The sequence below is a fragment of the Podarcis tiliguerta genome, assembly GCF_965153285.1.
Source record: "Podarcis tiliguerta genome assembly, chromosome: 1".
Taxonomy (NCBI): Eukaryota; Metazoa; Chordata; class Lepidosauria; order Squamata; family Lacertidae; genus Podarcis; species Podarcis tiliguerta.
The window spans coordinates 11,549,335-11,575,289 of NC_139534.1; the positions used below are offsets into that span (position 1 = coordinate 11,549,335).

At 48.5% G+C, this 25,955-nt stretch overlaps 1 protein-coding gene across 2 annotated transcripts in view; it reads left to right on the forward strand.

Moving 5' to 3' along the window:
- The window catches only part of NBEAL1 (neurobeachin like 1), a 141,082-nt gene that overhangs the window by 14,869 nt on the left and 100,258 nt on the right, over positions 1 to 25,955 (forward strand). For both annotated transcript variants that reach the window (XM_083404486.1, XM_083404487.1), the window contains exons 3-6: positions 10,828 to 10,919; positions 15,103 to 15,264; positions 17,066 to 17,147; positions 22,997 to 23,124. In XM_083404486.1, coding sequence (XP_083260612.1) covers positions 10,828 to 10,919; positions 15,103 to 15,264; positions 17,066 to 17,147; positions 22,997 to 23,124 — 464 coding nt within the window. The remainder of the gene's footprint in view (positions 1 to 10,827; positions 10,920 to 15,102; positions 15,265 to 17,065; positions 17,148 to 22,996; positions 23,125 to 25,955) is intronic.

Genomic DNA, 25,955 nt, shown 5'->3' on the forward strand with positions numbered 1-25,955 from the left:
TTTTGCGGGAAATTCCCTTATTCCAGCGCCGATTCCCGCTGTTTCCCGCTGCTATCCCGGATTGTCAGATATCCTGTAGACTGTACCTGGGACAGGTGAGGCTGCTGATCCCATATGTTCAAATCTGAAAGCTTGACAGCTATGGGGCACCTTCATCCACTTAGCTGTTGATGAACTACAACTCCCAGCATCCCTTGCTATTGGCAATGCATGCTGGGGCTTATGGGAGTCGTAGTTCAACAACACCTGGAGGGATTCCCCCCCACCTGCTCTAAAAGCAGTCTTAGGGCTAGTTCAGCCATGCACCTTTATTTCATTTATGTATTTATTTCATGTTTACCCTTCCTCTGAAGAGCTCAAGGTGCCATACATGATTCCTAGTTCAGTTTTATCCATGTAACATCTTTGTAGGCCACCCGATGGACTTCATAGCCGAGTGGAGATTTCAAACTTGTTCTCCGCAGCCTAAGGGAAAAAGATTCCTCATCACAACACACTTGCTAAGTGATTTTAATCATGTGACAGCTTTCATGTGCGAATGGACTGTTGCTGCCGCCATCGCAGATGCACCAACCAAAATTGTTTTCAAATTCAGTCAGTTCACGTCTTCAGCTGCAGATCGTCAACAGTAAATCATCAAGTGATGTGCTTTTAAAAAGTCTTGCTTTTTCAGAGAAGGCAGTTATTATTAAGAACCATAGATTTAGCCTGATTGCAGAGTATATATACCGTATTTTTCGCCCCATAGGACGCACTTTTTCCCCTCCAAAAATGAAGGGGAAATGTGTGTGCGTCCTATGGGGCGAATGCAGGCTTTCGCTGAAGCCGGGAGAGCGAGAGGCGTCGGTGCGCACCGACCCCTCTCGCTCTCCAGGCTTCAGGAAGCTATCCGCAAGCCTTGCAAGCCCTGTGGGAGTTCCCACAGGCTCACAAGGCTTGCGGGCAGCAGCCTGCCGCCCGAAGCACGGGGAACCCTCCGGAGGGCTCCCCGTGCTTCGGGCGAGTGTCCCCAAGCCTGGCGCGCCCGACGGGAGGTCCCGCCGAGCGCGCGAGGCTTGGGGCGGCAGCCTCCCACCCGAAGCACGGGGAGCCCTCCGGAGGACTCCCCGTGCTTCGGGGGCGTGTCCGCAAGCCTGGCGCGCCCGACGGGAGGTCCCGCCGAGCGCGCGAGGCTTGGCGCGGCAGCCTCCCGCCCGAAGCACGGGGAGCCCTCCGGAGGACTCCCCGTGCTTCGGGGGCGTGTCCGCAAGCCTGGCGCGCCCGATGGGAGGTCCCGCCGTGCGCGCCAGGCTTGGGGCGGCAGCCTCCCGCCCGAAGCACGGGGAGCCCTCCGGAGGACTCCCCGTGCTTCGGGGGCGTGTCCGCAAGCCTTGCGCGCCCGACGGGAGGTCCCGCCGAGCGCGCGAGGCTTGGGGCGGCAGCCTCCCGCCCGAAGCACGGGGAGCCCTCCGGAGGACTCCCCGTGCTTCGGGGGCGTGTCCGCAAGCCCTGCGCGCCCGACGGGAGGTCCCGCCGAGCGCGCGAGGCTTGGGGCGGCAGCCTCCCGCCCGAAGCACGGGGAGCCCTCCGGAGGACTCCCCGTGCTTCGAGGGCGTGTCCGCAAGCCTGGCGCGCCCGACGGGAGGTCCCGCCGAGCGTGCGAGGCTTGGGGCGGCAGCCTCCCGCCCGAAGCACGGGGAGCCCTCCGGAGGACTCCCCGTGCTTCGGGGGCGTGTCCGCAAGCCTGGCGCGCCCGACGGGAGGTCCCGCCGAGCGCGCGAGGCTTGGCGCGGCAGCCTCCCGCCCGAAGCACGGGGAGCCCTCCGGAGGACTCCCCGTGCTTCGGGGGCGTGTCCGCAAGCCTGGCGCACCCGATGGGAGGTCCCGCCGTGCGCGCCAGGCTTGGGGCGGCAGCCTCCCGCCCGAAGCACGGGGAGCCCTCCGGAGGACTCCCCGTGCTTCGGGGGCGTGTCCGCAAGCCTTGCGCGCCCGACGGGAGGTCCCGCCGAGCGCGCGAGGCTTGGGGCGGCAGCCTCCCGCCCGAAGCACGGGGAGCCCTCCGGAGGACTCCCCGTGCTTCGAGGGCGTGTCCGCAAGCCTGGCGCGCCCGACGGGAGGTCCCGCCGAGCGTGCGAGGCTTGGGGCGGCAGCCTCCCGCCCGAAGCACGGGGAGCCCTCCGGAGGACTCCCCGTGCTTCGGGGGCGTGTCCGCAAGCCTGGCGCGCCCGACGGGAGGTCCCGCCGAGCGCGCGAGGCTTGGGGCGGCAGCCTCCCGCCCGAAGCACGGGGAGCCCTCCAGAGGGCTCCCCTTGCTTCTGGCGGGTGTCCGCAAGGCTTGGGGCGGCAGCCGCAGCTGAGGGGGGGAAATAAATTTTTTTTATTCATTTCCCCCCCAAAAAAACGAGGTGCGTCCTATGGGCCGGTGCGCCCTATAGGACGAAAAATACGGTAACTATTTGTGAATGTTCACTCCTGAATAACGTCACTGAGTTGTATGAACAATGTTTGATTCTAGCTAATAAGGGAAATGGCTGCGATTTACCAACTTCTGTTGTTTTTTTTAAATAATATTTATTAAATGTTTAATAGTTACAAAAAAAAAGAGTAAAAAAAGAAAAGACAAAAACCATAAAAAATTTAACAAACAATACATCAAAAATAGAAAGAAAAAAGACAATACAACAAAACAACAAGAGAGAACTAAAACATTTAAAAACACCAAACATTTAAAAACATCCAAATTTCATTTCTTTATCTTTCATATGCTTGTTTCCTCGACTTCCTCGCGCCTCCCTTTTTTGTATTCTAGTTCATATTAGCTGGTTCAACAAATCCTTTCCCTCTTTCTCAATTTTTGTTCTATAATTTATCTTAACACAGTTTATCTTTAAATTTTCCACTTTAACGCATTAACAATTAATTTTTATATAATTCTTAGTAACACTTCTGCTAAAACCATGTAACTTCATTCCAATATTCTTCTAACATTCATTAATCGATTTACCAACTTCTGCTGGATAAACATGCTGAAAGTTACTCTAAAGAAATCATAATTAACAGTATTTTTTGCACTAATTTGATACTCTGCTAGGATGGATGCTTTGTGACTAACGTAACGACGGGCTGCACCACGATTCAGGTTTCCCATGGTTTCCGAAGTGAAGAATCCCCACCCCCAGTGTGGGGAATGCAGTACTGAAAGCTTCTACCGGCTGATCCAGCTTTTGTTTATAGCGGCCAGTACTTCCTGGTATAGCTCTAAACGACTGAACTTTGCTCTTCCGGCTATTACCATCAGGTTGAGTTGAAGCTCAGTGAAGTCTCTTTGGAACTGTGCAGGATTCTTTCCTCACTGCCAGCGTTGTAGTAAGATTCAGCTGCCCATCCAGTTGGCATTTATGTATGGAATGGGAGGACGGGCGCCATTTTGAACCTTGCCTCAGGTGGCAAAACAGCTTGACCAGCACTGAATGATATCCACACACAATAAATCTGTTACTAGGGCCCAGAACAGGTGGCTTTAGTAAGGTCCTTCCTGTTCTCACATTTTGTGTTTTTCATTTTTCATAAAATCAAGTGTGGGGGAACCTTTGACCCACCAGGTATCTCTAAACTCCAACTCCCATCATCCCTGGCCATTGACCATGCTTACAAAGGCTGATGGGAGATGTAGTTCAGAAATGTTTGCCATGCCAGAGGTTCCCCACCCGTCTGATGTGGAAAAATCAACAGGAGGTCTTGACTCAAGATGACATGTCACTGGGTTAGCATTTAGAAAAGTTTGCCTTTTGAGTCCGAATAAGACTGCTGCTTCCAGCAACCATTTAGATGCGTTTAGATTTTCTGAGAGATGCTTTAATCTTCCGAAAGCTAAGGAGTCAGCTGCAAAAGAAGCAGGCAAAGGGATACAGAAATAATATGAAGAAGATTTGGCTAAAGTTTCCCAGTGGAATATCGTTTTTCATTGCCTAATATGGGAGGAGGCGTCAGGATGTTGCCTAGAATGGCTCTTGTTGTTGTTGTTTAGTCGTTTAGTTGTGTCCGACTCTTCGTGACCCCATGGACCAGAGCACGCCAGGCACTTCTGTCTTCCACTGCCTCCCGCAGTTTGGTCAAACTCATGCTGGTAGCTTCGAGAACACTGTCTAACCATCTCGTCCTCTGTCGCCCCCTTCTCCTTGTGCCCTCCATCTTTCCCAACATCAGGGTCTTTCCCAGGGAGTCTTCTCTTCTCATGAGGTGGCCAAAGTATTGGAGCCTCAGCTTCACGATCTGTCCTCCCAGTGAGCACTCAGGGCTGATTTCCTTCAGAATGGATCGGTTTGATCTTCTTGCAGACCATGGGACTCTCAAGAGTCTCCTCCAACACCATAATTCAAAAGCATCAATTCTTTGGCGATCAGCCTTCTTTATGGTCCAGCTTTCACTTCCATACATCACTACTGGGAAAACCATAGCTTTTACTATACGGACCTTTGTTGGTAAGGTGATGTCTCTACTTTTTAAGATGCTGTCTAGCTTTTTAAGATGGCTCTTACATTAGAAACATTCTGAATGTGCCATCGGAGTCTCTGTCTAGACTAGCCTCCCTCAACTGAGTGCTCTCCAAATGTTTTTGGACTACATCTCCCATCAGCCTCGGAAGCTGGCTTAGGTTGGTGGGAGTTGTAGTCAGAAATGTCTGGAGGTCTCCAGGTTGCAGAGGATGCATTAATGGGTCATCCCATGAAATGGAGCGGAGGTCTTGGGCAGACAAAGGAAGATGCTTCTTTACAGAATGTGTCCTGTTTAGCTGCTTCCTCTCCCTAATACATGGAATGCAGTTGGCGCTGTGGGTTAAACCACAGAGTCTAGGACTTGCTGATCAAAAGGTCGGCGGTTCGAATCCCCATGACGGGGTGAGCTCCCATTGCTCGGTCCCTGCTCCTGCCAACCTACCAGTTCGAAAGCACGTCAAAGTGCAAGTAGATAAATAGGTACCGCTCTGGCGGGAAGGTAAACGGCGTTTCCGTGCGCTGCTCTGGTTTGCCAGAAGCGGCCTAGTCATGCTGGCCACATGACCCAGAAGCTGTACGCCGGCTCCCTTGGCCAATAAAGCGAATGAGCGCCGCAACCCCAGAGTCGGTCACGACTGGACCTAATGGTCAGGGGTCCCTTTACCTTACCTCCCTAATACAGGGGTCAGCAAAATTTTTCAGCAAGGGGCTAGTCCACTGTCCCTCAGACCTTGTGGGGGGCTGGACAATATTGGGGGGGGGGGGGGATGAACAAATTCCTATGCACACTATGCACACCAGGCAGGCCCCATAGATAACCCACAGATGCATTTGAAAAGGACACATTCCATGCAAGAGCACCAGGCAGGCCAGACAGTACTGCAGATGATACAAATTAAAAATAATTTTTTTTCTTACCTGCAGTGATGATAGTCATTGTTTGGATGGGGGTCCTTGCCTGGGGTTAGTGCTGCATTGCGGCCTGCTGGGCCTCCTGCTGCCGGCACCTCTTCCGCACTTTGGGGATGGGATGGGGGCCCTCCTGCAGGCAGTGGAGGCCAGATGAGCAGCACGAAAGGGCTGGCTCCGGAGAGGGGCTGCAAAAAATGGCACTCAGCCCAGCCCAGCCCCCTTCCTCCTCTAGGCAGGGCAGGGAGAAGCCAGGAGGAGGGAGGGAGAAGGCACCACCGCGGTGGGGTGGGGGAAATGGCGATGCAGAAAAAAAATGAACAGAATCCCCACGCCGATCCACAGACAGTCCACGGGCCGGATCCTGAAGGCATTTGGGCCTGATCCAGCCCACGGGCCTTAGTTTGCCGACCCCTGCCCTAATGAAACTGAAGCTGCAATCCTAAACAGATTTAAATGGGATTTCCCCTCCCTCCCCCAATAAACATGCATAGGATTGCAGTTCTGGGAGTGAGGGGGTAGAAAATGGTTGAGAGTCTCATCTGGGTTTTGTAAGCATACGTGGCATGCTGTAAAAATGCGGAACGTGGGGCAGAAAATCTGAAGCTATTAGAATTTCAAGGCGTGTGAATTTTGTTGCTCTTGCAAGCTCAAGCCGGCCAATCCTATTTGTCTCCTGTTTGTGCGTTATGTAAGACTCGCACGTGGGATTCTGTGGGAGGGCAAAATGTTGCATTTGGTGCAGAATTCAGGCTCCTGAGAAGCTGCTTGACTTTCATTTGAAAGGGAAGCAAGGCTCTCGGTCTTAAGTGCTTGTGAAAATATGTGGCGATGCCTCGTGAAAGGCCATAGCCCAGATGAGTTGTTGAATAAGGATTTTGAGTGGACTGGGGCAGGAATTTAGTCCCTTGCTTAGCTCCTCACCCCTTCCTGTCATAACGGACCTCAAATAACAACAATTGTTATGCTGATATGCATACTATACAGTGGTACCTCAGGTTAAGTACTTAATTCGTTCCAGAGGTCTGTTCTTAACCTGAAACTGTTCTTAACCTGAAGCACCACTTTAGTTAATGGGGCCTCCTGCTGCCGCCGGAGCCCGATTTCTGTTCTCATCATGAAGCAAAGTTCTTAACCTGAAGCACTATTTCTGGGTTAACGGAGTCTGTAACCTGAAGCGTATGTAACCTGAAGCGTATGTAACCTGAGGTACCACTGTATATGATTGGTTGCATTCAGAAGGTTTTCTTAAAAACAACACGACGTGGCTTGTATTTACATGAAAACCAATAAAATTTATTTGGAAAAAAACCATGTGGAGCACACACAACCTTTTATAATTGTGGTACCTCGGGTTACAAATGCTTCAGGTTACAGACTCCGCTAACCCAGAAATAGTACCTCGGATTAAGAACTTTGCTTCAGGATGAGAACAGAAATCGTGCGGCAGCAGCAAGAGGCCCCATTAAGTAAAGTGTTATCTCAGGTTAAGAACAGTTTCTGGTTAAGAATGGACCTCCAGAACCAATTAAGTTCTTAACCAGAGGTACCATTTTGGTGCATTTTGTATAGCATTGCAAAGGAAAGTTGTTGGAATATGGGAAGTTGAAACTAAAACTTGAAATTGCTGGACCTGCATTAGCTGTGTCCATTAATTTCAGTAGGTGTGCTCTGATACAACCCTGAAATAAGAACAAACCCTAAATTTCAAGTGTTTGACGATACACCCATGTTAATTTGCAAAGCTCTTAAAATGAGAATTTGTCTTGTTTGACAGCAACAAAACAAGGTTAATTTTTCCTCTTTTAATCACAATCTTCGGTGCATCCCTGAGAGTTGAGTATTCCTAATTCTTCCCTCCTGGTATCTTGGTTTGTTTAGTCCTGGTCAGCAGATGACTGCCATCATATGATGCCTTTAACCCATTTCGGACAAAGATAGCTAGGCTAGGAACAGCAGTGGTAATGGTGGCAGCACCGTGATAACAACGGGAGATAAGGAATGTGAGGAGATTTCACCCCTCCGATATCTAAGAATCTCCTGAGCAGTCTGCTGATTCTGCAGAGAGGAGGAGGCGTGTTCTGATATCTACATATTCTGCTCCAGCACCACAGTCAGAGAGTGAGTCGATCAGTGAAAGAGAGAGTCGGTCAGTGAAAGAGTGAGTGAGTCAGTCAGTCAGGGAGAGAAAAGACTGAGTGTTATCTCTGTGTAGATAAGGTCGCTGCAGAAAGCAGCTGAAACACTCAGTGCACTCCAGCATCTCCATTTGTATATAGTTTGTATAGTACAGTAGCTGTTAGTGAATAAAAGAAGATATTCTTCAGCGCTGTCGTCCGAGTGATTTATGCTCTGCTGTACTCTGCTGTACAACGACTGTCTTCTTGTTGGAGTGAGTTGCGGTGCTCACAGCTCTGAGTTGTGAGTCCACAGCACTTAGACCTGTTCCTGTGAGGAAGGTGGTCTTCTGGAAGTGCTACCCAGCTCGCCTAGCCCAGTCGGGGCTGAGTGGATGAGTCCAGTTGGACAGAATGGATGGTAGAGAACCAAGATGCTGGCGCAGGGAATGAACAGTTTGAAACTCATCCAGTATCATTTTGCCTAACTTTATTACCCAGCCCGCTAGTTAAACAGCATTGTCAATATTAAAAATATACTGTAGAATTAAAATGCTGAAGTCCTGTGAATTCTGAAATACTGTCCAAACTGGTTGAATTAAAATCAGTCCCATAGCCATAATAAGATTTCTAGTTATTCGGAAGAACACGGCTCCAGTCTAGTTCTGTGACTAAATTATGATCAAATTTGCATGATTTTGGACAGGTTGGAGTATTCAGGGTTTTTGGTGAAAAAATGTGAGCTGCTGAACTGCAGAATTCCTTAAAAAAAAAGAGAGAGTAAGAACATAACAGCTGTACTGGATCACACCAAAGGCTTTATCTCAGAGGTAGGTCATACGGTACCCTCCAGTGGTGTGCTGTCAAGTGGACTAGGGGGACTAGGCTGGTTCCTTAAATGTTCCCCTGGCACCTCCTTCCCAAAGCCTGGGAAGCTTCTGCCTGGCTTAGGGAGGGAGGCACGATGCTCCTCCGATGGGTCTAAGAGCCTTCCCACCACCTTCCCAAAGCCCTCCTGCTTTTTGGAAGGAGGCAGGAGGGCTCCAGTATCCGGCCAAAGCCCTGGTGCCTCCTTTGCTAAGATTCCCGGCTTAGGGAAGGAAACATGATGCTGTTCCAATGTGCAAGGTCACCCTAACTGTTCTCCTACGGAAAAAAATAACTGCATGCCACTGGTACCCTCCTGAAACTGTCAGACTCCAGCTCTCATCAGCCCCAGCGAGCATGGTCAATGGTCAGGGATGATGGGCATCATAATATAACAACCGGGCATCGTGTCAGCTCCCCCTGCCTTATCTAGTCCACCATTCCCTCCCCACCATGGCCAACCGGATGCTTAGGAGAAGCCCTCAAGTATGCCCATCTCTCTCTTTGCTGCATAATAAACAAGATACAAGTAGCCTAGCAAGTTATATATAGCATCGCTATGAGTACTTTCAGAGATTCCAAGCATAGTTGTTTGGAGCTGTGTAGTACACTGCTAATTGCTCTTGCTTGCTACTTGTTTCCAGGAAACACACCAAAAGGCACCCACTTGCCATAGCTCAGCCTCTTGTTCTCTTTAACAAGAACTTAATGCATGGAACTATGGGTAGCGATCCAGCCTGCAGCCCTGGCCACTGCTTCCCCCTCTTCCCCAATGCTTCTATTTATTAATTTTGACATTCCTCTTGACTGAAAGCAGTTATACCACTTTCCAGGAGGTCACTAGCTCTACTTGAAATTGGGAGCTTTTCTTCTCTAAATTAGGATGTGCCTTTTCTGGCTTTTGGTGACAGCTGGGAGTTTGCAAATGCGGACTGCCTGTTGTAGAACAGAAGCCCTATTTGGGTGCCCATTCTCCTCCCTCCACCCTACACAACTCGATTCCAAAAGTGCGACGGGGAAAGCGAGGCTACACTCATTGGTCCCACCTGCTGTTGTGTCCTGGGTAGAGCTGTGAAGGTCTGGGGGAAACATGAACAATTTTGGATGGAAAACTGTTTCCTCCCCAATTTTTCTGTTGCCTCCATATTTAGGACACTGGCAGAAGAATGGGAAAGTGTGTGTGTGTGTGTGTGTGTAGATTTCCCCCCATACATTTTTTCCACCCCCAACCCCAAGCCTTCACGTCTCTAGTCCTCGTTGGCTTGGCCTGCCGCCTTGCATGGATTGATCAGCAAACTTCAAACTGCAGGGAAGCTGCTGTGCTCTTATAGGAACCACGTGTGAGATAGAAACTTGATCGCGCAGGAATTATTTTGGAATCTAAGATGCTCCTTGAATTATCTGTGAGTCAATACCGGAGCAATGTGATTGACCTAGCTCAGGGGTAGCTGACATGGTACCTATTGGAAGTTGTTGGACTCCTATGAAAGCATTGGCCATATTGACTGGGGCTGAAGAATAATCTTTTCAGATTACCTGTGTGATTTGTGACACCACACCCAGGAAAAGTAGCACCCAGCCTTTGTGGTGGTTACTATGACTGTAGTTCAACGTTGATTTATTTTGAAACAGACCGGTGTCTTACATAGAAGTTTCCATTTCCTTGGGAGTTGAGTTTATTTCTTGGACACATTTCTATGTTTGTTCCCTGCCACGTAGGTGAATAGGCTGATTTGTCAGCTGCAGTGGTCAGAAATGGTTTTTAAAAGCAACACAACACTCTAGTGAAGGACTCCTGTTTACTCTGGAAGTGAGTCACCCTCCTGTTCTGTTTTTTCTTCTTCTCCCGAAGAAGTGTTTCTATTTTAGAATAGTCTTTTGATGTCTGTCCCTGTCATTGAGCATCCTCGTGGATAATGCTGAGGGCATGACTACTTTTTGTCAGTGAGAGGCCAAGAGATGCTTCAGTGGATTCTAGAAGGAGCACAAGTTCCCCATAATGTATAGAAGGAAATTTATTACATTTGCCCGTAACCACTGCCTTGTGGGACATCTAAGGCTAAGGAGTAAACCCTACAAAAATCCAGAGTGGAAAGCCGAAGATGGTTGGATGGTATCTTGTATGCAACCTGCTCTGCTCTCCTTTGGACCACATCTGTGAGTCCAAGAGTGGAGTCTTATTGTCTGGGCAGCCCAGGAGCTTCCTACACACTGCCTAGGCTTGCACCCTGGAGAGGTCACTTCAGTGCTTCTTATGCCACAAAAACAATGCAGGAGGTAAAATATCTCAGCGTCAGGGCAGCAGTGGTATTCTGGGAAGTTTAAAGTGGCCTCAACACCAAGTAAAAAATGATTATGGCAGGAAACTTGGAGGGAAGGAATGGGGCACCATGGGACATACACATTTACAAACACTTCCGGAAGAAAAAATAACTTTTAAAATCTGTTTGCCTTCGCAGAAAGACCCAGACTACTTGAAGCTCTGGTTGGACAGTTTTGTTTCTAGTTACGAACAGTTTCTGGATGTGGATTTTGAAAAGCTGCCCACTAGGTATGTAGAAATAATAGTTCTTTGTGTTGATGCCTAAAAGTGATATGGCTGATTTAATAAGTATGTGTGTGTTAAAATATGCCATATCTACATTGTGGCTGTGCTGTGTGCAGACATTTTGCTCGACAGAAGTGCAATGAAAACTTAGTGGCTGCATCCATATGATATAATAAACCATCAGTGGCGTAGCGTGGGGGGTGCAGGGGGGGCCAGCGGCACCGGGCGCAACATCTGGGGGTTAGGGTTAGGGGGCGCAAATCCACGGGTTAGGGGGCGCAAATTACTTGCCTTGCCCCGGGTGCTGACAACCCACGCTACGCCACTGTAAACCATGGGTTTGTGTGACATACACAAGCTGGAATGAGCCATGGGCCTTACATGGCAGGGAGGAGAGGAGTTGGGCTTTATTTCCTCTTGTGGGCCACAAATTCGATAAGTTTCAGAAAGCAAAGAGTAGGAATGAGTGGGTAACAGGCTCTTCTCAAGTTTTTTACATGGAATCTCCGCTTGTTGGGTGAACTAAAGAGGGTGGTTTATTAACAAATTCAGGTTAGTTAAAAAGCCAGCTTCAGAAACCACGGTTTGAAGTTCTGCCAAATTCCTGCTCCCAGGTGCTCATTTGGGCTCCTTCTGCCTTTATATGCCACGCCAATCACGGCCACTGATTCGACAAACTTTTACATCTCTCTGTTTGCTCTCAAACGTGACTGAACTGTGTAATTAACTTCCAGTGGAATCACTACCAATTCCTAGGTTTTCCCAGGTCAGCTGCTGGTTAAATCAAAGGGGAATCAGCAGTAACCCAAAGTAAATTTTCAGTGTGAATAAGCCCTGTGTTTACGTGTTTAACCCCCACCCCACTTGTTCCACACTGGTATTTCTTGATTGTCCTGGTGTTCATTCTTTAAAAATGGGCTTTGAACTGCCAAATTACAGAGCCAGGTAAACATTCTTGTTTGCAGTGAACCAGGAAATGACCTCAGGATGTGATTTCAGCTGCATAGTCATAGACACATTTACTCAGAAGTCAGTTCCCACCATGTCTAGTGGGGTTTACTCCCTAGGAAGGATGCTTAGGATCCTGGCCTTGGTTTGCTTTCGATGATGACCATTGAATCAACCTTTTGATTGATTAAACCTGTTAAACAGCAACAGCGGCAGAGACAGTTGCAAACCCAGCATAGATTGCTGAGATTCAGAGGATGAGACACATTACCAGTAGACAATGACAGGTGGACTAGGATGCTTAGCAGATTGTGAATACCTTTTTTTAAAAAAAAAAGATTAAATGGATTGTGTGCCCCCCCCCTTAACTAATAGTATTTTTTTTAAAGACGACATGAATGCATGAACAGTAGCTTCCATCACCATTACTCTCCAGTGCTGTTACTGAGTGCTCAGTATAAAATCCGCTGTTTTCCTCTGAGATTAATGGCAGGATTAAACTTGCGACCTAAAAAGAAAATCGGCATAGAGGACTGGACTTTTATTGCAGCAGATGAACAAGGGAAGATATCTAGGCAGCTAAGGACAAGGCGAGACTGTATAGAGTATTGGATAGCTGGCATCAAATAGCAAATTGCTTCCCATTATATCTTCTATACATTGTGTTTCAGATGACCATTTTTTTGCTGTCTGTAATAACCAGATTGCTTAGGAAGAATTCCGTCTCTTAGAATACATTACAATGAAATGCTGACGAAGCATTGATGGTAGGAAGATTTGAAACGTGGAAGGACGGCAATTGATAGGAATTACTGTGTTTTATGGGACGCGGGTGGCGCTGTGGGTAAAAGCCTCAGTGCCTAGGGCTTGCCGATCGAAAGGTCGGCGGTTCGAATCCCTGCGGCGGGGTGCGCTCCCGTTGTTCGGTCCCAGCGCCTGCCAACCTAGCAGTTCGAAAGCACTCCAGGGTGCAAGTAGATAAATAGGGACCGCTTACTAGCGGGAAGGTAAACGGCGTTTCCGTGTGCTGCGCTGGTGCCGGTTTGCCGGAGCAGCTTCGTCACGCTGGCCACGTGACCCGGAAGTGTCTCCGGACAGCGCTGGCCCCCGGCCTCTTAAGTGAGATGGGCGCACAACCCTAGAGTCTGTCAAGACTGGCCCGTACGGGCAGGGGTACCTTACCTTTACTGTGTTTTATACCTCGCTACATAGAAATCTAGTAGTTTCCTGTTGGTTTTCTTCTTATTATTTTCTTTTGTACAGTGGTACCTTGGTTTTCAAACTTAATCTGTTCTGGATGTCTGTTCCAAAACCAAAGCGTTCCAAATCCAAGGTGCGCTTTCCCAAAGAAAGTAATGCGAAATGGATTAATCCGTTCCAAACTTTTAAAAACAATCCCTAAAACAGCAATTCAACATGAATTTTACCATCTAAAGAGACCATTGATCCATAAAATGAAAGGAGTAAAAAATGTACCTCAGGCACACAATCAATCAGTAGCTGAACTGGGTTCTACACAGTCACCAAAAAAAAAAAAAAGAGCCACAAAAATGCAAAATAAACAGCAAAAACAGACAGATCTCAGCATAACACTCAAATCGGAAGTGTGGCACTCAAATCAGAAGTGTAACACTCAAATCGGAGCACGTTCAGCTTCCGAAAAAGGTTCGCAAACCGGAATACTTACTTCCGGGTTTGCAGTGTTTGGGTTCCAAGTTGTTTGAGTACCAAGGTACCACTGTATAATAAATGTGGGGCAGCGACCATCCGTTGGATCATTTCTGGCTCACAGATCAAATGCAGGATGCAACCAATTGCACGCACTCGTCCTTTGCTTTCGCGTAGCCTTCTCACCCGCCAGTCCTTTCTCCTAGCAATCTTAATGCACCCCAGTCCTGAACACATTTCAAGGAAGTAAATTCTCTTGAAACAAACAGATGCTTGTTTCTGGGAAACACATTTCAGACCAGGATGTTTAGCATGTCGTTTGTGGCTGTTTCGGCAGCCTCTGCTGGGGGGGGGGGGCAGCAACGGGGGGCAGGCAAGATTGAGCCCTCTGCGGTATAATAGATCTCCTGACAGCTGTGCTCAGGAGGACATGAAAGATTAATCCATTCTGCTGCTTTGTGTTTCCCAACGCAGCGATGGCATCTTGTTCTACTTACAATTGAAAGGATGAACCCTTGCCAGCTGGTTAAAAAAAGTCTGTTTGCCTTCCTGCAGGGGAGCATTTTTCAGTTGCGAAAGGAATTTGAATATGCCAAGCCCTCGCCCTTCTAATTACGGGGTCAAGAGTATAAATAGAGAAGTGCAGGTTTGCCTGCTATAAGGTGACTTGGACACTGACGTGCTTTTCTGGAATCGAAATCCACAGAGCAGTGACTAGTTTGGGGAACAATTGGCGGACACAAATTGATTTTTACAACTGTAATTACCGTATTTTTCGCTCTATAAGGCGCACTAGACCACAAGACGCACCTAGTTTTTGGAGGAGGAAAACAAGAAAAAAATATTCTGAATCTCAGAAGCCAGAACAGCAAGAGGGATCGCTGCGCAGCGAAAGCAGCAATCCCTCTTGCTGTTCTGGCTTCTGGGATACCTGTGCAGCCTGCATTCGCTCCATAAGATGCACACACATTTCCCCTTACTTTTTAGGAGGGAAAAAGTGAGTCTTATAGAGCAAAAAATACGGTACTTCTGAAAACGTTATATCTCATTGGACTTCTGGCCCTTCCAGTTAGCGTATAGGATCAGTATCCGGTCCGATCCATCTTAAATTAAATATTTGAATTCTACAAGAGAAGTAAGCACATGCTCCACTCTCTCCCGTTGAAACCGATGGAATTGAAAAGTGCTGAATTTCATGTGGATTACGCCCATTGTTAACCTGTTATGCCTTGCTTCTTCTGAATCAACAGTCTGGCATTTAGTGAGCCCTGGCAGCCTGTACACCTGCTTATGATCTCATAACCGCCCTGTGCCAGAGTGAAGGCTTTTTTATTCTTCAAGTCAAATATTTATTTAAAGTGTTAATTATAGGATTAAAGTGCAAGAGTCAATCTTACGTAATTTATTGGCATTATTACAATTTATTGGCCCTCTGGCAGTGAAATGTCTGGATACCATTGTATTGTCAAGTGCAGTAAAAGATGTTACGTGCATAAAATACATTAGCGATTATTGCCGCTTGCCCTAGTTTTGTTTTGTTTTTAAAAAAATCTCTTGGCTTTATTTTTAGGGTGGATGATGTCCCCCCGGGAATATCGCTGCTTCCTGATAACATCCTTCAGGTCTTGAGGCTCCAGTTGCTGCAGTGTGTCCAGAAATTATCAGAAGGGCTGGAAGAACCACAGCAGGCCTTGTCGCTTCTCCTGGTCAAATTCTTCATTATTCTTTGCCGGTATATATTATTATTATTACAAAAAAACCTAGTTGACTTTTCAGAAGCAGGCTGGAGTGCGGAGTGTTTACGGGGAGATTTCACCAGTACAGTGGTGCCTCGCAAGACGAAAAGAATCCGTTCCGTGAGTCTCTTCGTCTAGCGGTTTTTTCGTCTTGCGAAGCAAGCACATTAGCGGATTAGCGCTATTAGCAGTTTAGCGGCTATTAAAGGCTTAAGGGATTAGCGGATTAGCTGCTAAAAGGCTATTAGCAGCTTAGTGCCTTAGAAAAAGGGGGTGGGGAGCGAAAAAAAACCCCCAGGAATCGCAAGACATTTTCGTCTTGCGAAGCAAGCCCATAGAGAAATTCGTCCTGCGAAGCACCTCCAAAACGGAAAACCCTTTCGTCTAGCGGGTTTTCCGTCTTGCAAGGCATTCGTCTTGCGGGGCACCACTGTACTTCCCTTTCGCTGTTTGTTATCTTACCAATTCCCAACTTGTTAGGTGCCGGCGTGGTTGCTCGAGAGCGAAGAGGCAAGACTCCCCCCGGTCTTTTCCAGGCTTTATTATCTGTACAAAAACATTTACGGTGCAGAGCGTCTCAAGCCCCCTTGCCCAGATTGTCCGGAGCTTTGGGCTGGGCTGTTGCCAATATGCTGATGACACTCAGCTCTATCTGCTGATGGATGGCCACACCAACTCTGCCCCGGACACACTGACCAGATGCTTGGAAGCTGTGGCTGGATGGTTTTGTGGGAGCCAATTGAAACTAAATCCTTCGAAGACAGAGGTCCTCTGGCTGGGTCGGGATGGCATGGGGATGAGGGACCAACTTCCTTCTCCTGCGGGGGCCCAATTAGTGCCATTGCCTTCCATTAAGAGTTTGGGTGTAATCCTTGACGCCTCCCTTTCCATGGAGGCGCAGGTTACAGCAACAGCCAAGGCGACATTTTTCCAACTTCGCTGCATCAAGCAGTTGGTCCCTTACCTTTCCCGCCCCAACCTGGCCACAGTGATCCATGCGACGGTCACCTCCAGGCTTGACTACTGTAATTTGCTCTATGCGGGGCTGCCCTTGAAGCTGTCCCAGAAACTCCAGTGGGTGCAGAATGCTGCAGCGAGGCTCCTCACGGGGTCTCTGCCATGGGAGCATAATCACCCAGTGCTTTTCCAGCTGCACTGGCTCCCGGTGGAGTACAGGGTCAGATTTAAGGTGCTGGTTTTGACCTTTAAAGCCCTTCACGGCCTAGGACCCTTGTACCTACGGAACCGCCTCTCCTGGTATGCCCCACGGAGAGCCTCAAGGTCCATATATAGCAATACTCTAGTGGTCCCGGGCCCTAAGGAAGTTAGATTAGCTTCAACCAGAGCCAGGGCCTTTTCAACACTGGCTCCGGCCTGGTGGAACGCTCTGCCTCATGAGACCAGGGCCCTGCAGGATCTGATTTCTTTCCACAGGGCCTGTGAGACAGAGTTGTTCCACCTGGCCTTTGCCTTGGAGGCAATTTGATTCCCTCCCCCTCTTTCTTTTTTCTTTTTCCTTTCTCCTGTGATGAGACTGCATTTTAATATTTTAATGTTTTAATATTTTAATGTTGTTTTTAAGTTGTATTCATTCAACTTGTTTTTATTATTGCTTGTTAGCCGCACTGAGCCCGGCCTTGGCTGGGGAGGGCGGGGTATAAATAAAAATTATTATTATTATTATTATTATTATTATTAGTCCATGTCTGCTCAGTCGCTAGCAGAATCTGGGAGTGGGCGGTCCTTAAACTTTCCCCAGCATAACAGTCTCCTCATGCCTTATTATTTCCCTTTCAGAAATTTGGCTAATGTGGAGGAGATTGGCACCTGTTCCTATATTAACCATGTCATTACGATGACTACACTGTATATTCAGCAGGTAGGTGAACCTGTAATTTGCTTAAATTGCTTTCTTGTCAGAAACTGGTGCTGCACTGAGAATAAACTCTCCAACACTTGACTTGGCCATGTGTCCTGTCACCTGCAACACAATTCATCTCTTTATTTCCAAGTTCCATTTGGAGCGACAAAATTAATTCTACCACTGGAGTTCAGATTTAGTTGACTGGTTAGAGCAGTCTTACCTGATGGTAGTGAGGTAGGAATAAGTTTTGTGAGAATTCTTGATTGCTTTTTATTTTTGTAGCTGTACTGTAATGGCAAAGGAATGCCTGAAAATTAATTTAGGGGGTAATTAATAATAATAATAATAATAATAATAATAATAATAATTTATTATTTATACCCCGCCCATCTGGCTGGGTTTCCCCAGCCACTCTGGGCGGCTTCCAAAAGAATATTAAAATACTGTGATACATCAAACATTAAAAGCTTCCCTAAACAGGGCTGCCTTCAGATGTCTTCTAAAAGTCTGGTAGTTGTTGTTCTCTTTGACATCTGGTGGGAGGGCGTTCCACAGGGAGGGCGCCACTACCGAGAAGGCCCTCTGCCTGGTTCCCTGTAACTTGGCTTCTCGCAGTGAGGGAACCGCCAGAAGGCTCTCGGTGCTGGACCTCAGTGTCCGGGTAGAGCGATGGGGGTGGAGACGCTCCTTCAGGTATACTGGACCGAGGCCGTTTAGGGCTTTAAAGGTCAGCACCAACACTTTGAATTGTGCTCGGAAACGTGCTGGGAGCCAATGTAGGTCTTTCAAGACCGGTGTTATATGGTCTCGGCGGCTGCTCCCAGTCACCAGTCTGGCCGCTGCATTCTGGATTAGTTGTAGTTTCCGGGTCACCTTCAAAGGTAGCCCCGCGTAGAGCGCATTGCAGTAGTCCAAGCGGGAGATAACCAGAGCATGCACCACTCTGGCAAGGCAGTCCGTGGGCAGATAGGGTCTCAGCCTACGTACCAGATGGAGCTGGTACACAGCTGCCCTGGACACGGATTTAACCTGTGCCTCCATGGACAGCTGTGAGTCCAAAATGACTCCCAGGCTGCGCACCTGGTTCTTCAGGGGCACAGTTACCCCATTCAGGACCAGGGAATCCTCCACACCTGCCCGCCTCCTGTCCCCCAGAAACAGTACTTCTGTCTTGTCAGGATTCAATCTCAATCTGTTTGCCGCCATCCATCCTCCAACCGCCTCCAGACACTCACACAGGACCGTCACCGCCTTCACTGGTTCTGATTTGAAAGAGAGGTAGAGCTGGGTATCATCTGCATACTGATGAACACCCAGCCCAAACCTCCTGATGATCTCTCCCAGCGGCTGCATATAGATGTTAAAAAGCATGGGGGAGAGGACAGAACCCTGAGGCACCCCACAAGTGAGAGCCCAGGGGTCTGAACACTCATCCCCCACCACAACTTTCTGAACACGGCCCAGGAGGAAGGAGCGGAACCACTGTATGACAGTACCCCCAGCTCCCAGCCCCTCAAGACGGTCCAGAAGGATGTTATGGTCGATGGTATCAAACGCCGCTGAGAGATCCAGCAGAACTAGGAAACAGCTCTCACCTTTGTCCCTAGCCCGCCGGAGATCATCAACCAGTGCGACCAAGGCAGTTTCAGTCCCGTGATGAGGCCTGAATCCCGACTGGAAGGGATCCAAATGGTCCGCTTCTTCCAGGCGTGCCTGGAGTTGTTCAGCCACCACTCGCTCAATCACCTTGCCCAAGAATGGAAGATTTGAGACTGGGCGATAGTTGGCCATCATGGCCGCATCTAAAGATGGTTTTTTAAGAAGCGGTTTAATAACCGCCTCTTTCAGCGGGTCTGGGAAGACTCCCTCACGGAGGGAAGCATTCACCACCCCACGAAGCCCATCGCCCAGCCCTTCCCAGCTAGCTTTTATAAGCCAGGATGGGCAAGGATCAAGGAGACAGGTGGTTGGTTTCACTCGTCCAAGCAGCCTGTCCACATCCTCGGAGGTAACAGATTGGAATTGATCCCACGCAATTTGACTAGACAGGACTCTAGCACTCTCCCGCCCCGGCCCTGCTCCCACGGTGGCATCGACCTCTTCCCGAATCTGAGCGACTTTATCTGCAAAAAACTTTGCAAAATCATTGCAGGAGATCATGTGGCCCGTACTGGGCCCCGATGTAGCAGGTGGTTCCGCTAGATTGCGGACCACCTGAAAAAGTCTCCTGCTGCTGTTTTCTGCAGATGCAATAGAGGCGGTGAAGAAAGTCTTCTTCGCCGTCGCTACTGCCACTTGGTAGGCTCGACACTGAGCTCTAACCTGTGTCCGGTCAGCTTCAGAATGGGTCCTCTGCCACCGGCGCTCTAGCTGTCTCAACGATTGTTAATTTATAAGGTGGCGAAAGGTTTGCTATCTCAACGTTACATGGAGACACTACAGCAGTGCTTTCCAAATGTTTTGTGTGAGTGACACACTTTTTAGACATCATTTTGTGACACAGTAATTCAGTTTTGCATCATGTCATGACACAGTTATTTACCGTATTTTTGGCCCAAAGGACGCACCGTCCCATAAAGCGCACCTAGTTTTTTTTGGGGGGGGGGGAATAAAGGGGAAAAAATTATTTTCCCCCCGGGCGCGGGGTTGGGGCGGGGGAAGCCCGAGCTTCCCCCAACCCCAGCCCCCAAACAGGCAGCTCTCTGCAAGCCGTGGGAGCCCAGCGCTGGCTCCCGCTGCTTGCTGAGAGGTCCGCGAAGCCTGGACGCGCTGAGCTTGGCGCGCGCAGGCTTCAGCATGCAGGCAACTCTCCGCAGGCAGCGGGAGCGCTCCCACTGCTTACGGAGAGGTCCGCGAAGCCTGGACGCGCTGAGCTCAGCGCGCGCAGGCTTCAGCATGCAGGCAACTCTCCGCAAGCAGCGGGAGCGCTCCCACTGCTTGCAGAGAGGTCCGCGAAGCCTGGACACGCTGAGCTCAGCGCGCGCAGGCTTCAACATGCAGGCAACTCTCCGCAAGCAGCGGGAGCAGCGGGAGGGGAAAAAGTGCGTCCTATAGGGCGAAAAATACGGTACTTTTACTAGCAAACCGGAGGTTAAACAAGCCCCTTTCCAGCCCCGGGAGAAGCGTTTGTGTGATGCACCTACACACTGCAGCCAACACACTAATGTGCCGCGACACACAGTTTGGAAAGCTCTGCCCTACCAACTTGCCTAAAGGGTGTGGGGACTGCATGTGCCCCCCACCTCATTTTATAAAACCTCCAATACTTGCTGAATGCTCCCGTTTTCTGTCTCATTAGAGTTTCTTCCTTCTTCTTTGTTCCTTCCTTCTCCTGATCACGAGTGTGCGACACTAAAGTCAGAAAGGAATTACTTTCACTTGGTTTCTATGAGAGTAGTTATATAGGTATTTTGTACTAAAAATTAAAGTTTTAAAAATCCTCCATACCCTTTTGTTAAAAGAGTACAGTGGTACCTCAGGTTACATACGCTTCAGGTTACATACGTTTCAGGTTACACAGTCCACTAACCCAGAAATAGTGCTTCAGGTTAAGAACTTAAGGATAAGAACAGGAATCGGGCTCCGGCGGCGCGGCAGCAGCAGGAGGCCCCATTAGCTAAAGTGGTGCTTCAGGTTAAGAACAGTTTCAGGTTAAGAACGGACCTCCGGAACGAATTAAGTACTTAACCCGAGGTACCACTGTATATCCAATGAACTCAGTAGGCTGTGTACAATTGGGAATTTGGGGTAGCCATGGTGAAAACGGAAGCAGAGTGGTCTGAATTCTGGTTCTGCCCACCAGCAACTTTTGAGAAAGAGAAAGTTGCCTTCCCTTCAGTAATTTTAGATATTTTAGAAGTGTGTTTTTTTTGGTTCAGAATGTTTTAAGCAGACTACCTCGATCCTCATAAATGAAGCTGCAGGTCAGTGTTATTATTCCCATATTGACAATGGGGGAGACCAAGAGAGAGTGGCTTTCCTAAGGCGAGTTCGTGGCTGGAGACTTCTTGAGTAACAACTTGTTCTCATAGACGGTATAAAGGTAAAGGTAAAGGGACCCCTGACCATTAGGTCCAGTCATGACCGACTCTGGGGCTGCGGCGCTCATCTCGCTTTATTGGCCGAGGGAGCCGGTGTACAGCTTCCGGGTCATGTGGCCAGCAGGACTAAGCCGCTTCTGGCGAACCAGAGCAGCGCATGGAAACGCTGTTTACCTTCCCGCCAGAGCGGTACCTATTTATCTGCTTGCACTTTGACGTGCTTTTGAACTGCTAGGTTGGCAGGAGCAGGGACCGAACAATGGGAGCTCACCCGATTGCCAGGATTCGAACCGCCGACCTTCTGATCGGCAGGTCCTAGGCTCTGTGGTTTAACCCACAGCGCCACCCGCGTCCCTCATAGACAGTATACTACTTGCCAAATAAACAGTGGTCAGTTTTATCTTTAATTCCCTCCCCTCCATTAATTTTAAATATTAAATATAGTAGGATCCCCCCCCAAAAAAACTCATCAGTCAAATATGCTGACAGTCAAATTTTTTTTAAAAAATGCAGCAATAACTTATAATAATTGACTTCCGTCAGCTGGCCTCTAGTCCATTTTGCAGGTTTCCTGTGCAGAAGGGGATTCCTGGAATTCACTAACTTCTTTTTTTTTTTAAAGCCCCCTCTGGTCACTCCCAAATTTAACAAGCAGTTTGGTGTAAGAACTGTGGGGGGAAATAAACAGAGAAAATTATACTGTGTGTGTGCCTCCAAGGCAATTTTCTCTTACTGCTATTTTAGCTGTATAATTTTTAGCATGTGCTTTGTACTTATTTTTGGTTTTCTGCACACCCCTCTGATATTTTATAATGCGAGTGGTTTACACATCTTTTAAAAATAAAACGATTACGGGAGCTCTCACATCGTATTTCAAATTTGCTTTTTGGGCCTCTTCTGATTATGGCCACCTGGCAACCCCGTCAGATGGGTTGGCCACAAATAATAAAAATGTTTATGTTTATTATCATCACCTTGGGACCGGCCAGTAAGGAGGCCTATAGGCAGAGGCAGGGACAGGGGAGATAAAACCTCAATATCCCAAATTGAGACAAAAGCAATATCGCAGCATTTGTTTCCATTTTTGCATGCACTTTGGTTTAACTGCTCCAACCGGTGCTGATAATTACGTAGGGATTGGGAAGGGAAGGGGTTAGATTTCACTGTAGAATCGAAAACCTTTCCAGTTAAACAGAACAACAACAGAAAAGTCGGTGTGTTTGGCAATGCTCTCACATCTGTATGGAAAGGGTAGGAGGGAAAAAAAGACCTGGTAGGAGGGCATGCATGATTTTGTCCCCGATCCCGAAACCCCCGTCTTTCTTTGCATCTGAGCCTGATGAACGTGGTATTTCACTTCTGCGCAGCTCTCTTTGAAAACCCTACCGTATTTTTTGCTCTATAAGACTCACTTTTTCCCTCCTAAAAAGTAAGGGGAAATGTGTGTGCGTCTTATGGAGCGAATGCAGGCTGCGCAGCTATCCCAGAAGCCAGAACAGCAAGAGGGATTGCTGCTTTCGCTGTGCAGCGATCCCTCTTGCTGTTCTGGCTTCTGAGAAGCAGAATATTTTTTGTTTGTTTTCCTCCTCCAAAAACTAGGTGCGTCTTGTGGTCTGGTATGTCTTATAGAGCGAAAAATACGGTACATTTCATTTTATTTCCTGGGAACCACGGGTAGCTAGCTGCTTTCCGCAGAGTCAGGCTGTTGATTCCTCTCAACTGGCAACAGCGGTCCAGCATTTCGGGCAGGGCCGCGGTGCGTGCAAAACTGGTAGTTCTGAAAGTGTTTTGGTGACCGTCGTGGTTTTTTTGCTGTCTCTTCAGCTAAAGAGCAAAACGAAGGAGAAAGAAGTCGCCGACCAGACGCCCATAGAAGAGTTTGTAAGACACGCGCTGGCTTTTTGCGAAAGCCTGTACGACCCCTATCGCAACTGGAGGCAAAGAATCGCTGGGTAAGTGGCAATTGAGTGGGCGGTGTTTTATAGCTGCGCCGGATCTCTTTGCAGAACAAATGCCAGTGGAATGTGCCGACTTGCAAGCTCAGCGGACAGGCAATAGATGTGTATCTTGGCATTCTGTCGAAGAAATGTTTGCATGCACAGAGGATCTTGGTGTTTAGCTTCCCCCGCTGATGAAGAAGCCCTTCAGTGTGTCTCCTTCCACCGCTGCTCACTGGGTACCGCAAGACCCCTTGAAAACCTGGGTTAGCACTTGCGTGGGGCGTGTGAACTCCTCCGGCACGGTCAGAGGCGTCGCATGCTACCCCAGGGGCACCAGAAGGCAGGGCACTGCTGCTGTGAGCTGTGCAGTGATGATGATGATGATGATGATGATAATTATAAATTTTTATTTATACCCAGCCCTCCCTGGCCAAGACCGGGCTCAGGGTGGCTAACACCGAATATAAATACGGTAAAAACATTAAAAACCAAACAAAACCCAAACAAACAGTTGATTAGAATATGTTAAAATACAGTTTAAATGCAGCTTAAAATGCAGCCTCGCTTTAGTGGTAGCCTATAGATCAAAGCCATAAGGGGAGAAAACGTCAAATATTCACCGGGGCCAACTATCCATGCTGGACCTACATGGGCCAGCAAAAAGAGCCGAGAGAAAATTTATATACAAAATCTCATATGAGGGGTTCCATCATATGGGGGGGCGGGTTAGACTGAGTCCAGACAAAAGGCCAGGCGGAACAGCTCCGTCTTGCAGGCCCTGCGGAAAGATGTCAAATCCCGCAGGGCCCTGATCTCCTGCGATAGGGCGTTCCACCAGGCCAGGGCCAGAGCTGAAAAGGCCCTGGCCCTGGTTGAAGCCAATCTAACCTCCTTGGGGCTCAGGACTTCCAAAGTGTTGTTATTTATGGACCTTAAGGTCCTCCGCTGGGCATACCAGGAGAAGCGGTCCCGTAGGTACGAGCCTTAGGGGGGCCTTAGTGCTACCTTAGATAACAGGGCCTTAGTGCCCAGTTTCATGTTAAAACTGGGCTGGGGGATGTGTGGGCCTCCATAGCCTTTTAGACTCCAATTCCCATCAGCTGCACCCAACATAGCCTGTGGTCAGAGATGATGGGTGTCATAGTTCAGCAATGTTGGGGTGCGGACACAGGTTGTCCATCCCTACTTTCAAACCACCACCTTGCTGTTCTCTCTTCTGTAGTTTCTGTTGCTGCTTCGCTACCCATATACTGTAGTTTTCCGAGTATCAGATGAGGGTTTTTTTCCTAATAAAAATTAGTTTAAAATTTGGGGTCGTATTATATATGGGTAGTGCATTAAGGGATGTGGGTGGCGCTGTGGGTTAAACCACAGAGTCTAGGACATGCCGATCAGAAGGTCGGCAGTTTGAATCCCCGCGACGGGGTGAGCTCCCGTTGCTCCGTCCCTGCTCCTGCCAACCTAGCAGTTCGAAAGCACGTCAAATTGCAAGTAGATAAATAGGTACCGCTCCGGTGGGAAGGTAAACGGCGCTTCCGTGCGCTGCTCTGGCTCGCCAGAAGCGGCTTAGTCATGCTGGTCACATGACCCGGAAGCTGCACTCTGGCTCCCTCAGCCAATAAAGTGAGATGAGCGCCACAACCCCAGAGTCGGTCACGACTGGACCTAATGGTCAGGTGTCCCGTTACCTTTACCTAGTGTATTGGTAGGACGTGCGATTGGTTGCTGCCGCGATCAGGAGATTGTCAGCGGCGATTGGGCGGGTGAGTGGTGGCTGTGACAATGGCTGCTGTGTATTGGCTGCCGCTGTGATAATAGAGCGGGCGATTTGCTGCTGTTGGCGGTGAGCAGGCATACGATTGGTGCCTTTGGTGACGTGAGCGGTCATGCGGGTGAGCAATTTTCAGCAGTACCCCCTCGAAATAAACCTAACAACTGTGGGCATTTCCCCCAAAAAGGTCAACAACTCTCAGCAATCTCCCCAAAGCTTAACAATGCCCCCCATTTTCTTAATTAGGAGTCCCCCCAAATAGGGGGCATCTTATACACAGGGCTGTGTTGTACATGGAAAAATGTGGTACTTTTTTTCAAACTCTCCTGTTATATATATTTTCCATTAATACACCGCCTACTTTAAATACACCTTTTTTTCAGTACATTGGGCCTATTATAACAACTGCCTTCCCAGCATCTTGGCAAGCACAATCTGTAACTTGTTTTCTGCCATTGCTTTTCCTGCGTTATTCTTAGCCCTTGCACAAGCTCACTTTGGAGCGATGTATCCGAGCCTAGAAAAGTAAACAAACATAGTAAGATTCGTCTCCTGCGGTGTAACCTTTGCATCTTGGAAAAGGCATTCTTTTTTAATCACACATGCAAGATATTCACAATGAAGGAGTGCTGGAACTTGTCACATCTTAGTCATACATACAGACAGTTAACTAAGGAGAGAACTTTATCATATAGCATCCACTCAATGACTTATTAGTCAAGAAAATGCATTCTTTAAAGAAAGAGAGAGTAGGAGAGGCTAGTTTTGTTTGTTTGTGATGGGGGGAACTGCATTACCCATGAAATCCGTGGGCAAGTGGCTATGGGAGACAAATGTGACTCTTATTGTGTTCATTCCATGGGAATGTGAAACTGCAGTCAATACATGCAGTCAAATAAAGACGTGGTTGACCCTTATCTTTGGCGATCACTCGTAGCCGAGTCAGATTGTCTTCCATAAACACGGTTTTAATAATGAGTCCATAAGTGACTGTGGAGGCCAATTCTGGATCCACACATCCTTCTACAGTGGCGACATTGGTTACTGGGTGGGAGTTGATCACTGTGTGGAT